The sequence below is a fragment of the Pygocentrus nattereri genome, chromosome 30, assembly GCF_015220715.1.
Source record: "Pygocentrus nattereri isolate fPygNat1 chromosome 30, fPygNat1.pri, whole genome shotgun sequence".
In the NCBI taxonomy this organism is placed as follows: domain Eukaryota; kingdom Metazoa; phylum Chordata; class Actinopteri; order Characiformes; family Serrasalmidae; genus Pygocentrus; species Pygocentrus nattereri.
In genome coordinates this window covers 16021136-16036172 of record NC_051240.1, presented here as the reverse complement: position 1 = coordinate 16036172, position 15037 = coordinate 16021136, and the positions used below count along the sequence as shown (strand labels likewise).

Sequence of the window (15037 nt, the reverse complement as noted above, 5' to 3'; positions counted from 1 at the left end):
GGTTTGTCTGAATTTTTGGACCAAATCATAAGGCAAATTATTCAGTAACTGCATGAAATAAATGTAAATTATTATTTTATGTATTTATTTATTTTGTAAAAGCCCCTCAAATGATCAGAACGTGTGTTTTATGATCTCCACATATCACTACATGCTAACAATTTACTGCTGAAAGCCAAAAATCTCCGCCGCTCTTTGTGTTCAGCCTCACACGACGCCCAGCTTCTGAATGGAGCTTATGGAGTATGAACGTTATGAAGAACATGACCGAGTGCGGTTTGGACCCACCGGTGGTCTCGAGGAGTTGAAGAGGTTAAAGCTGTAATGTCTTTGAACTCCTCAGAAGGCTTAAATGCAGACTGTGAGGGGATCTGTTAGAGGTGGTCTGAAGCTGTGATGTAAGTTGGACATTAACCCAGCATCGATCAGTCCAGCTACATTTTCCATTCAAGAAAAGCACAAATGCAGTCATTTGGATTGTAATAAGCCTTTATCACAGTTTCACACAAGCCAAGCAGAAATAATGTCCACATACGCTCACCAGCCACTTTATTAGGTCCACCCTGCTAGTGAAAGACTGGACCCCCTTTTGCCTTCAGAACTGTCTTAATTTTTCGTGCCACACTTTCAACAAGGTGTTGGAAACGTTCCTCAGAGATTTTGGTTGGTTATTTGAGTTACTGTTGTCTTTCTATCATCTGGAACCAGTCTGCCCATTCTCCTCTGACCTCTCACATCAACAAGGCATTTTCGTCCACACAACTGACCGCTCACTGGATATTTCCTCTTTTTCGGACCGTTCTCTGTGAACCCTAGAGATGGTTGTGTGTGAAAATCCCAGTAGATCAGCAGTTTCTGAAATACTCAGACCAGCCCGTCTGGCATCAACAACCACGCCATGTTCAAAGCCCCTTAAATCCCCTTTCTTCCCCGTTCTGATGCTCGGTCTGCACTTCAGCAAGTCGTCTTGACCACCTCTACATGCCTAAATGCAGTGAGTTGCTGCCGTGTGATTGGCTGATGAGCTATTTGTGTTAACATGCCGGTGTGGCCGGTGAGCGTACAGTGGACAATGTCAGATTACAGATATGAAAGCTATCGTTTGTGACTTTTACGTGTTGCGTGCTAAGAGTAACAGAGGGATAGGATTAGTGGAGAAAGAGCAGATGGTCTTTCTTAAGACATTAAGACTTGTCTTTGTCTAGACTGAAGCTCTTGCGGCTTCTCCAGCGGAGGAGCTTGAGGAAGTTGAGGCTGGCACTAAAGACCTTATCATGCTGAAACACCGCCTTGTAGAAGGTGTCAATGGGCAGGTCACCGGTGGGGTCAGCGTACTTCAGGGTGGTGAACGGAGTGTACAGAGTGTTGGTCTGATGGCGGAAGGGTGGGTTGTCCATCGTGATGATTTTGAGCGTATGCTGGTGACGGGAAAGTGTGATTATTAATCAGACAGTTATTCTATGACAGGCTGAAGAAACATAAACTCTATACAAGATGTTCAAATCACTGACCACATATCAGAAATGAAGGCCCCTCTCATATTTACCATTCATCCTTAAATCTGATCCACAAATCTGTCTGTATATTCACATCTGAAGGTAGATTTGCCCCACCTACCAAACAATGTGGCTTGTTATATAATATGATCTATATAAAATATAGTGGTGGACAGTAACTGAGTAACTGAGTAAATGTAATTAGTTTCTGTACTTTAGTATTTTTTGGTGTATCTGTACTGAAGTTTCTCCGTTCTGGGCGACTTTCTCCTTTCACTCCACTACATTTCAGAGTCTAATATCCGACTTTTTCCTCCTACATTTTGAGAAATCTGTCGTTCCTTTTGGTTTCTGTGTGTATAAAAACGTAACATGTCAAAACGAAAGAAGCGCAAAGCCAGAGCACCAATCAGGGCCCAGCGGTCACTTTGTTTAGAGCTGGTTTTGACCTGTTGGTCATACCGACCCAGTGCAGCATGCGGTTCAACGTCAGCGCAGCAGCGTAAAACTTTGGGAGAGTCTGTTCAACATAAATGATGAACTAACCTAACTTTGTGTAAATAGAGCTCAATATAGAAATATGTCCACATATGCAGTCGAGACTGACGCGGCTTTTTTCTGAATTTCTACAAACACCATTTCATTTTATAGTAAATGAGTTTGGGCTGGTTTATGTTTATGAACAGACGCCTACAGATCAACATAGTAAAGGAGCTCATCTGTGATCCTGAGTTTAAAGCCAGTTTTTATTCAACTTAAACTTGGAACTAAGTTGTAAATAAATCTGAAACTGAAACTTTGCTTGTGTGTAAAAAGTGATTTCAGAGCCACTCGGTTCTCCCTGATGGAAACTGTTTACCTTCAGTGTTTTGTGCTTCTGATCATTTTAATAGACGTCAGCGTCACTAATTAATGACGTTCTATTAAAAGACTGGTTTACCAAGAGAGACGCTGGAGGACTTTCACCTGAAATGAGTTCATGAAGCCAGTCTGGTTATAAAAATGATAACAGGACATCAGAGCCAGAATTACTCTTTTAGTACTTTTACTTTATACTTAAGTACATTTGAAGGGAAATACTTTAGTACTTTTACTCAAGTGGAGGTCTAAAGGGAGGAACTTCTACTTTTACTGGAGTAACATGGATTGTGTACTTTGTCCACCGCTGGTAAAATCAGCTAAAACTAAATGTGTAGATTATTAAAAGCAAAAATAGAGCGACATGAATGATGTGCACTGTGCAGGCATGACTGTAATTTAGCTATTATTCTAATTTCAAGGTCAGTTAAATCTGCCTTTCTGATTTAATTCCTAATATAAAAGTAGACACAGCATCATAATTATGAAATGATGCATTATGAAGTTAGTTATTCAATAACAACATTAATTATAAAGAATTAATTATAATAATTTCTATGGGGAGGTTCTGAAAATAATCCCTACATCTGCAAAAAGCAGCCACATTTAAAATGTATAGATATTTCAGATTAGCTTATTTAACATCAACACATGGAGTATATCTATTTGTGTTCTCATGGGCTTGGTGGCCCATGGGGACCCTAGGCAGCTATTTGCTTTCACCGAATGCAAAAACTGCCTTCAAGGGTTCTTTAGTAAAGAGAATGGTTCTACTCAGAACCACGAGTTCTATGTAGAACCATTTCATGCTTAAATGATCCTTTGCAAGAGGTTCGTCAGATTGATGGAGAATGACCTGTGTATGGTTCTAAATAGCACCAGACAGGATTCTTCTAATGTTGTAGTGTCAAGCTTGACGCAATAGAAGAACACTTTTTGGTGCTAAATAGAGCCATTCTCAAAAAGGTTCTATGTAGAACCATATAAAGCGCATTTTCCATCGATCTGAAGAACCATTTCATTTAAGCATGAAATGGCTCTAGAACTCATGGTTCTAAATAGAACCAATAGCTTTACTAAAGACCCCCCCCCACACATTTATATTACACATGTGGTGTTGGGCTGAAGCCGCGGGGAGTAAAAGTGAGGAGGTGCTGTGCCCTTCACTCTGTTCTCCTCCTACATGGCCTGCTGTTAGTGTACGTGTGTGTGTGTGTGTGAGGGTGAACAACACGGACAGGCTGCTGACTGGCTATAGCTGCTAAACGAGAACTCTACACTGGACCCTTGTGAGACTTTAAACACCTGGTATTTTTACATAAATTGTTATGAATGTCATGATTTAAAAACAATGATGTGGAGTAACACACATACCAACACCACACACAGCTTAAGAGTGAACAGTAGCAAAAATCCCATTCAACCTAGAAAGAAACTAATACATCTTGTTTAGATCTTCTACATAGTTTGGAGTTGGACTGTGCGGCTAACTCCAATTAGGCAAGTTTAAAACAACAACGAAAACTGGCAACCAAGCTAACATTAGCTCAGCCACCCTGCTGAACTACACCGGATCTATCCTAACAGGATGCCCTGTCGCAATACTAGGCTAAATGGGACTTTTGTCAATGTTCCGTAAAGTCTTTCCAAACTAGCAACAGCTACTAACGAACACGTTTGTGGGCGGAGCTTGGAAAGACCCAGTGGAGCCTTTAGTATTTGTCTGTACCTCTGCAATGACCTCTGGCGACTGCCCGAGGCTTTCAAATATCTGGCTCCAGTGCTTCATGTAGACGTTGATGAATATGTCTGCAGTGACTTGGTCTGCTTTTGAGAGGTCAGTCTTCATGCCCTCTTCGTACACTTTACGCTCAAACTCTGTGACGACTGGTCCCGGTTCGATGAGGCTTATGCTTTGAAAGAAAATAGAAGGAATTAAAAGCAATACATGCGAAATCTTAGTCAGACAGGCAGACTAGCCTGGCTACATGGATGGAACACATCAGTATTTACATTTACTCTGCAGTCCTGGGCGGTTCATTTTTACCCGAGAGAAATGCAATTCGACTGGGGCTCTTTAAGCAACCCTATTCCCAAAAAAGTTGGAACGCTGCGCAGAACGTAAAAGGAAAAATAGGACGCAATGACGTGCAAATCATGTAAAGCATATTTTAAAAAGAAAATACTACAAAGACAACATGTCAAATGTTGAAACTGAGAAATTTTATTGCTTTTTGAAGAATATATGACCTTTTTGAATTTGAATTTTAAATTTCAGCAATACGTTCCAAAAAAGAGGAGACAGACTGCTGTAGTTTTGAAAGTGAAATTCTTTCCTATTCTAGTTAATACAGGATTTCAGCTGCTCAACAGGTCAGGGTCTCCTTTGTTGTATTTTGTCTGGACTGCAGGCGGGTCAGTTTAGCTCCCGGACTCTTTTAATACAGAGTCATGCTGTTGTAATATATACAGAATGTGGTTTGGCGTTGTAAACAAGGCCTTCCCTGAAAAAGACGTCATCTAGATGGCAGCATATGTTGCCAAAACATGTATATATTGTTCAGCATTAATGGTGCCTCCACAGATGTGCATGTCACCAATACCACATGCATTAATGCCCCCTTACAGCATGAATACTGGCTTTTGAACTGTGTGCTGATAACAAGCTGACTCGTCTCTAGCCTGGAGGACACAGTGTCCTGATTCGTCGGACCACAGGACACTTTCCCACCTCCCCTCAGTCCATTTTAAATGAGCTCAGGCCCAGAGAAGGTGGCAGCGTTTCTGGATCCTGCTTATATTTGGTTTCTTCTCTGTGTTTTAGAGTTTAACAGCATTTGTGGATGCAGTGATGAACTGTGTTCACAGACAGTGGTTTTCAGAAGTGTTTCTGAGCCCATGCAGTGATTTCCACTACAGAATCATGTCTGTTTTTAATGCAGTGCTGCCTGAGGGCCCAAAGATCACGGCCAGCTAATACTGGTTTTCAGCCTCGTCCCTCACAGACAGAGATTTCTCCAGATTCTCTGGATCTTTTAATGATATTTTGTACTGTAGACGATGGACAGCAAAAGTTCTTTGCTATTTTTTGTTGAGAAATGTTCTTCTTGAACTGTTGCTCTATTTGATGGTGCAGTCTTTCACAGATAAACCCCTCCTCATCTTTACTTCTGAAAGACTGAGAATTTTTGGGTTACTTTTTTATACCCAATCTTATTACTGACCTGTTGCCAATTAACCACCAGGTGTTTTTTTTCTAGCATTACACAACTTCACCAGCCTTTTGTTGTTGGCATCAAATTCAAAATGGGCAAACATTTTATATTTTTCAAAAAACAATAAAACAGTTTCCCCATTTGATATGTGGTGTTTGTACTATTTTCAATGAAATATAGGGTCTAAATGATCTGCACATCATTGTATTTTGCTTTTATTTACATTTTGCACAGTGTCCCAACTTTTTTGGAGATGGGGTTGTATCTGTTTGTGAGGAAATGTGTCATAAATCTGCAAGTATGCCCAAATTCATGAGCCAAGTCGGAAGATAAAACCCAAGAATCCTCTGTAGATGAAAGCAAGTCATGGCTGCTCCAGCCAGCACCCAGCTGTGGTTATATAATATGGAGCAGGGCTGGTAGGATATTGCCATTGAAGTCCACAGATGTTCCACATACAAGTGTGTGACCCAGGTGTGTATTTGCATGCACAGTCTGAATGACCTCTCATGTCAGGTTAGCAAACCGCAGAGGCCTTTTCCATCTCCAAATATGACAAGCTAAGAAAACCAACATGTCCACTTCAAGGTAAATAATAGTGTGGGCACTATTACTATTAGGGCCATTCAAACACACTATTGCTGGGAGTCATTTAGTTCTGTGAACCATAGTTTTTACATTAGTTCTCCAGCGTGAGCATAAAAACAAAATCAAGCAAAGATTATATAACATTACTTACTTCAGTTTGAATCGCATAGCTTGCACTGCCAGACTTTCACAGAATCCTTCCACCGCAAACTTAGAGGCAGCGTAGATGTCGTTGAACAATATACCTGTGATGAAGTTACAACTTCAAGATTAGTTTACTGTTTTTGCAAAACATCTCAGAAATACTGAATTTGTCGGAATTTGATTAGCCATTTCTCACACGATAAAGCATCTGAGTAATATTTCCATAGATTTGAAAGTTGCAGATTCATTCATATTACTGTCAAACTGTAAAACTACACACTGCAGATTCATACTGGATTAAAATCACTCCACAATTATTACTGTCAAACTGTAAATCTACACACTGCAGATTCATACTGGATTAAAATCGCTCCACAATTATTACAGTCAGACTGTAAAACTACACACACTGCAGATTCATACTGGATTAAAATCGCTCCCCAATTATTACAGTCAGACTGTAAAACTACACACACTGCAGATTAATACTGGATTAAAATCACTCCACAATTATTACAGTCAGACTGTAAAACTACACACGCTGCAGATTCATACTGGATTAAAATCACTCCACAATTATTACCGTCAGACTGTAAAACTACACACTGCAGATTCATACTGGATTAAAATCACTCCACAATTATTACAGTCAGACTGTAAAACTACACACGCTGCAGATTCATACTGGATAAAAATCACTCCACAATTATTACAGTCAGACTGTAAAACTACACACTGCAGATTCATACTGGATTAAAATCACTCCACAATTATTACAGTCAGACTGTAAAACTACACACACTGCAGATTCATACTGGATTAAAATCACTCCACAATTATTACAGTCAGACTGTAAAACTACACACTGCAGATTCATACTGGATTAAAATCACTCCACAATTATTACAGTCAGACTGTAAAACTACACACGCTGCAGATTCATACTGGATTAAAATCGCTCCCCAATTATTACAGTCAGACTGTAAAACTACACGCTGCAGATTCATACTGGATTAAAATCACTCCACAATTATTACAGTCAGACTGTAAAACTACACACACTGCAGATTCATACTGGATTAAAATCACTCCACAATTATTACAGTCAGACTGTAAAACTACACACTGCAGATTCATACTGGATTAAAATCACTCCACAATTATTACCGTCAGACTGTAAAACTACACACACTGCAGATTCATACTGGATTAAAATCGCTCCACAATTATTACAGTCAGACTGTAAAACTACACACACTGCAGATTCATACTGGATTAAAATCGCTCCCCAATTATTACCGTCAGACTGTAAAACTACACACTGCAGATTCATACTGGATTAAAATCACTCCACAATTATTACAGTCAGACTGTAAAACTACACACACTGCAGATTCATACTGGATTAAAATCACTCCACAATTATTACAGTCAGACTGTAAAACTACACACTGCAGATTCATACTGGATTAAAATCACTCCACAATTATTACAGTCAGACTGTAAAACTACACACACTGCAGATTCATACTGGATTAAAATCACTCCACAATTATTACAGTCAGACTGTAAAACTACACACTGCAGATTCATACTGGATTAAAATCACTCCACAATTATTACAGTCAGACTGTAAAACTACACACTGCAGATTCATACTGGATTAAAATCACTCCACAATTATTACAGTCAGACTGTAAAACTACACACACTGCAGATTCATACTGGATTAAAATCGCTCCACAATTATTACCGTCAGACTGTAAAACTACACACTGCAGATTCATACTGGATTAAAATCACTCCACAATTATTACAGTCAGACTGTAAAACTACACACACTGCAGATTCATACTGGATTAAAATCACTCCACAATTATTACCGTCAGACTGTAAAACTACACACTGCAGATTCATACTGGATTAAAATCACTCCACAATTATTACAGTCAGACTGTAAAACTATGCACACTGCAGATTCATACTGGATTAAAATCACTCCACAATTATTACAGTCAGACTGTAAAACTACACACACTGCAGATTCATACTGGATTAAAATCACTCCACAATTATTACAGTCAGACTGTAAATCTACACACTGCAGATTCATACTGGATTAAAATCACTCCACAATTATTACAGTCAGACTGTAAATCTACACACTGCAGATTCACACTGGATTAAAATCACTCCACAATTATTACAGTCAGACTGTAAAACTACACACACTGCAGATTCATACTGGATTAAAATCACTCCACAATTATTACAGTCAGCCTGTAAATCTACACACACTGCAGATTCATACTGGATTAAAATCACTCCACAATTATTACAGTCAGACTGTAAAACTACACACACTGCAGATTCATACTGGATTAAAATCACTCCACAATTATTACAGTCAGACTGTAAATCTACACACTGCAGATTCATACTGGATTAAAATCACTCCACAATTATTACAGTCAGACTGTAAATCTACACACTGCAGATTCATACTGGATTAAAATCACTCCACAATTATTACAGTCAGACTGTAAAACTACACACTGCAGATTCATACTGGATTAAAATCACTCCACAATTATTACAGTCAGACTGTAAAACTACACACTGCAGATTCATACTGGATTAAAATCACTCCACAATTATTACAGTCAGACTGTAAAACTACACACACTGCAGATTCATACTGGATTAAAATCACTCCACAATTATTACAGTCAGACTGTAAAACTACACACTGCAGATTCATACTGGATTAAAATCACTCACATACAGTCACATCCATGACATATTGTATCATTATAATTCATGGTATTTCGACTACCTTGAATCCCCATTACACTGCTGATAACCACGATATGGCCACTCTTCCGTCTCTTCATGTCTGGCAGGACCTCCTTCAGGAGGCGCACAAGACCGAAGAAATTTGTGTCCATGATGCTCTTCATCTCCTCAATGTCCTGGCACTCGATGGGTCCAACCAAGCCCAGTCCTGCATTACTGACTGAGAGAGCGAGCGAGAGACTCTACATCAGGGAGACTTTTTAAGGGACGACTTCAAACACAACACAGTTAATTCTTCAACTGTAACTGTTTTATTCATTAATCACGTTGGTCCTACTCAGAGTCCTTTTGAGAGATTTTCAGAGATTTGTGACTGTCTAGTAAAATCAATTCATAAAATCTTTTCAAATTTTTCAAAATTTCTGTATAATCAAATGGTTTTGTTGTAAACAAAGTCATTCAGAGTGGTTTGATATAGAATGCACTGTTCTAAAGTTGTTAAATGAAATGGTTACAAATGCAAAGCCTGATGCCAGAGAGATTGATTAAAAATGTAAAACGTAAAATAAAAATAAAATTTTGACTTAATCCTCTACTGCGCACATTATCAGAGCAATTAAAATTACATTTGATTCACTTTTCTTGCATAAAATTGACCTGATTATTAAAGTCAAAATCGTTTTTAAATAATAATGTTTGCAGGGTCCTTTCTGGGGCATGTTGCCCTGAGGCAACGTTGTGCATCACTTTGAAGAAATGATTGTTCCCTGAGGTGGAATCCATCCGTTTGCATACTTCTGCAAATTCTCATAACAAAAAATGATACTGAAATGCTAAAAAAGAGGTTTAACCGTGTCCACTCAGAGATCGTATGGCCAGATACATACATTTTATTGACTCACTTGTACTTGTAAGTGAGGAAAATGGGTTTGTTGCCTAGAGGCAACATTGTGCAATAGAGGGTGATTTTTAAAAAAAAATCCATTTATTAGTATTGATCAGATTTACCACTGTTTTACCATCATCCGTATTACATATAAAAAGACACACGTAGGTGTTTTTAAATAGTAATATAATGGCTATATATGCATTGTAAACACTGAACTCTGGTTCCTTTGACCGCCACTGTAAAGAAATCTGAGTCAGTAAGTTACGCACTCATCACTTTACCTGCTCTAAGCCCAGTCTAACTGCACGACTGTCTATAATAGCACAATTTATACCCACAGACCTTAATCTCCCTGTGCCTTATGACACTTTAGTGTTCATTTCAGGACCTTCTTATATTTGTATTATTATTTATTATTCTATTTTTCTACAATTAATGTTCATTTTTACGATGAGTTTTTTTAATGTCTATTTAAATTCCCACTTTTCCTGTTTAGCGTCTGTTTAATGTTATTGTTACACCACGGGGGTCTGAGAGTAACGCAGTTTCAGTTCACTGTATGTCCTGTACGTGCTGTAGTACTGACAGTAAAGCTGACTTGACCTGACTTGACTTTGCTTACGTCTCAAAAACGGAATTATACAGAAATTTTGAAAAATCTGTGGAATTTGCCTTTAATTTTAAGACGCGTTATTCACAAAGTATATAAATTATTCTGTAACTGTTGTGGAATTAAAAGTAATGTTGTTTAGAGAGTGACATACAGGCCCTTGCAGTTTAGGGGGTTTATGTGAATCCAATTAAGAGATGAATCAACTCGTGGTGGTTTTGCAGCGTGTGATTATGAGCAAGGTCTCCTTTTAAAGTTTAATTGCTCTTAATTTGTAGCTATAAGGGTGTATAATTCTTGCACAATTCTTATATGCAGGTTTGAGAGCTGTAGAAAGATTATAAAACATAACACAGGTAACATTAGGCAGCATAGCTATAGTAGACAGTTATAGAAGGTTATAGTAGGTGACTACTGTAAATGAAATTACATATACATCTATATATATATATATATATATATATATATATATATTCAAATATACATTCGTATGTATACATTATATGCACTATGGATTAATAAATGAGTAAATTCTTACTGAGAATGTCCACTCTGCGGTCAGGTAGGCCGTCCACACAGTCTTTGATTGATTTCTCATCGCACACGTCCAGTGGTCTGATCTCCAGGGTCTGGCCCAGAGTGCGTCCTGCTGCCTCCACTAGAGGCTCCTGTTTAGCCAGGTTCCTCATGGTGGCGTAGACTAGCGTTCATAATAAACATGTTAGATGGGCTGTCTGTCTGTGTGACCTCTACAGATCCACTATACACTAAAACACATCATGCATTCAGTGTACAGTGAGTCAAATGTCGGCACCAACGTATTTCATCAACACAGCTAATGCCAAAGGAAGTAAACTGGAAGACAGAACTGATAATAATGTTATTGCATTATATGCCTTTCAGTGTACTGTCCCACAAAGCCAGGCAGCAACAGTGAAACGTGCCTCACAGTGCTACTAGAACTCCTAAGGCTGCAGCTGGGGGAAGAGCTTTTTCTTATAAAGCCCCCAAACTCTGGAATGATCTTCCAGAAACTGTTCAGGATTTATTTACAACTTAGATCCAAGTTTAAGTTGAATAAAAACTGGCTTTAAACTCAGGATCACAGATGAGCTCCTTTACTATGTTGATCTGTAGGCGTCTGTTCATAAACATAAACCAGCCCAAACTCATTTACTATAAAATGAAACGGTGTTTGTAGAAATTCAGAAAAAAGCCGCGTCAGTCTCGACTGCATATGTGGACATATTTCTATATTGAGCTCTATTTACACAAAGTTAGGTTAGTTCATCATTTATGTTGAACAGACTCTCCCAAAGTTTTACGCTGCTGCGCTGACGTTGAACCGCGTGCTGCACTGGGTCGGTATGACCAACAGGTCAAAACCAGCTCTAAACAAAGTGACCGCTGGGCCCTGATTGGTGCTCTGGCTTTGTGCTTCTTTCGTTTTGACATGTTACGTTTTTATACACACAGAAACCAAAAGGAACCACAGATTTCTCAGAATGTAGGAGGAAAAAGTCGGATATTAGACTCTGAAATGTAGTGGAGTGAAAGGAAAAAGTCGCCCAGAACGGAGAAACTTCAGTACAGATACACCAAAAATACTAAAGTACAGAAAATAATTACATTTACTCAGTTACTCAGTTACTGTCCACCACAGGCGGACAGTGAGTAGCGGTACGTATAGAGGTTTTTAGCATTTTGCATAATACTTTCAGAAACACTGTCAAAATGACAAGAATTTATCATTTTACACTCTGGAGGCCTTTTGCATAAAACATCAGTGAAGTTTTCCATTTCATTATTATGCAGCTGCATAAAATCTCTTTTTTGTTTAAAAGCGAATTCCACCGGTTTTTCGACGTGTCTGCATCAATCAGTGGTGTAGATGTAAACACAGTCATACAGAGAGGTTTGATGTAAAGTAGTGCATCCTAGGGAAATATATATTTACATATATTATATATATATGTATATGTATGTATGTATATATATATATATAATATTTATATACTTTATAGTGTAGACATTTTATTTACTATCCAAAATGTTGTATATGTACTTTTGATGAAGGTACCGTAGTCGTAAATAAAAAATGAAGTCCTCTTTTATAGACGAGTGTCCCCAGAACAGACTGCATGAAGGATTAAAACGCATTTTAGAGTATCGTAAAACAGCGTTTCAGGCAACAGGCAGCATGATCATTTTCATAACCACTGCATGTAATAACTCTCTGTGGAGGAGCATCAAACTCTGTCTGGCTCCTTTCACCCCCACTGTGAGCAGTTCTGCCTTGGTCATTTTATCTAGAACAGGGCGTTTCACACCAAACCACTCTGAGCAACTTTGTTTACATCTGAACCGTTTCTTATGCGAGAATTATGAAATATTGGTGGAATTCTCCCTTAAGGGGAAAGTGGAAAAGCAAACATAATTGCAAATTGAGTTGCAGCACTTCCCTTTTTGACAGATGCAACTACAGCTTTAAAAATAACTTCACTTAAATATTTCACCCTCTATGGCATGAATTATTACTTAAACATAATAAAAATATTTTCATGTGTTTTGAGAATTTGAAATTGCTTAAATAATGAAAATATTTGAAAAACGATATATATCTATATTTATTTATTTATTTATTTATTTATTTTGGTGGTGGGGGGGGGTATTTGGTAAATTCTTTCCATATGGCAACAACGTACAATGGGCAATTGTACCACTGCACCATAAAATCAAAAATTTCTCTAAAAACATCATTTTTTTAAAATCCAACTTATACTCAGTGAAACGTTCAACCCAGTATTCACAAATATTGTAAGTGACTACATTTTCAGATGGTATTTGGAATATATCGCTGCTGTCGGAACAAAACCTCGTATCTCCATTTTTGTCATTTTTCAGTTTTTGACATAATTTGAAAATACCCATGGTCCTAGATATTGTGTGTAAATTCCATGATGACTGGACCAAAAGAAATGACCTAAAATGACTTGGGAAAACTGTCTGGTTCCATTGACTTACATTAAAAGTAAGGTATGTTTTTACCTTCTCCTGTAAAGTTACCACTTTGGAGGTTTTGATCCGACAACAGCGATATGGTAAAAACAACATCGTAATAAGAACCCCTCGTCATGCCATGTCGAGCATCTTAAAAGCATCTGTCCTTTTAAGTAAAAGACCCTTTTTCCAAAACACAGATTTTATACCACTGCTTTCTAGTAAAATTGAACTAAATTAGTTGTGGCCATGTGGCAACACCCTGCAGTAGAGGGGTTAGCCTGGCGTTTCTTCTGCTCCAACTCTCAAAACTCAACTAACCAGCTAGTCCAGCCCTTCATTTCCAGGGGTCTGTATGTGGACCCAGTGGTCAGTCACTAATGAGTAACAGTTTCTGAATAATAAGTCCAATTGTCTAATAATAATGGAACAATTTGTTGAAAACTCCAGGAAACACTGCGTTTACAGGTTTTAAATGTGAACGTTTCCACACTAATAAAACGTATTACATCATTAGCAGCAGTTGGTGATGTAATACATTGAATTCATGCCACACATTTGGATCATGTACCTTTAATTTCTGTTGTTTTCAGTTTGACACCTAATCAGCAGCCTTACCCATAAACCTCTTCTTCTCATCTTTGGCCAGAAGAACGGCGATGGCCAGTCCGATGCCGGACGAGCAGCCAGTGATGAGGACGACTTTCTGGCTCATGCCGGTGGTCCTGGAGACGCTTTTCCTGAGGAGGGAAAGGAAGAATGAGGCAGACGGACCAAGAGCTGGAGACACAGGCAGTAATCCACTGGGCATAGACTCAGCAGAACGACCCATGTGCGTGCATTACTGCACGATTAGTCCTCGCTCAGTTCACGTGGAGCAGACATGGGCTGCAGGCTTAGCCACTCTAATAAAATAAGACTGATAAATAGGTGGGGTGTCTCTTATGGTGGGTGGGCTTTGTAATATGCATAAGTATGAGGTCATCGATTATTAGATAACTACATATCTCTCATCCATATGATATACAGTGCTCAGTGGTGGACAGTACCTGAGTATCTGAGTAACTGAGTAAATGTAATTAGTTTCTGTACTTTAGTATTTTTGGTGTATCTGTACTGAAGTTTCTCCGTTCTGGGCGACTTTTTCCTTTCACTCCACTACATTTCAGAGTCTAATATCCGACTTTTTCCTCCTACATTTTGAGAAATCTGTCGTTCCTTTTGGTTTCTGTGTGTATAAAAACGTAGCATGTCAAAACAAAAGAAGCGCAAAGCCAGAGCACCAATCAGGGCCCAGCGGTCACTTTGTTTAGAGCTGGTTTTGACCTGTTGGTCATACCGACCCAGTGATACCTTCAGTGTTTTGTGCTTATGATCATTTTAATAGACCTTTAATTACCTTTTAAAAGGTAAAATATTCCTCCAGTAAAAGTAGAAGTTC

At 38.5% G+C, this 15037-nt stretch overlaps 1 protein-coding gene across 1 annotated transcript; it reads right to left on the bottom strand.

Moving 5' to 3' along the window:
- Window positions 1–925: 925 nt before the first annotated feature.
- Window positions 926–14447, bottom strand: zgc:109982 (uncharacterized protein LOC553564 homolog). The gene is made up of 6 exons (XM_037536575.1): window positions 14215–14447; window positions 11135–11296; window positions 9138–9317; window positions 6309–6402; window positions 4084–4267; window positions 926–1418 (listed from the first exon to the last, which is right to left on the bottom strand). Exons 1-6 carry the CDS (start codon window positions 14426–14428, stop codon window positions 1185–1187), a joined length of 1068 nt encoding a protein of 355 aa, XP_037392472.1. The 5' UTR covers window positions 14429–14447; the 3' UTR covers window positions 926–1184.
- Between the last annotated feature and the right edge of the window lie 590 nt (window positions 14448–15037).

Coding starts and splice junctions, on each gene's coding strand:
- zgc:109982 (XM_037536575.1), bottom strand. CDS start 14,428: ATGGGTCGTTCTGCTGAGTCTATGCCCAGTGGATTACTGCCTGTGTCT. Junction 11,297..14,214: donor TGAGAAGAAGAGGTTTATGG/GTAAGGCTGCTG, acceptor TATGAACGCTAG/TCTACGCCACCATGAGGAAC. Junction 1,419..4,083: donor CGCCAGAGGTCATTGCAGAG/GTACAGACAAAT, acceptor TCCCGTCACCAG/CATACGCTCAAAATCATCAC.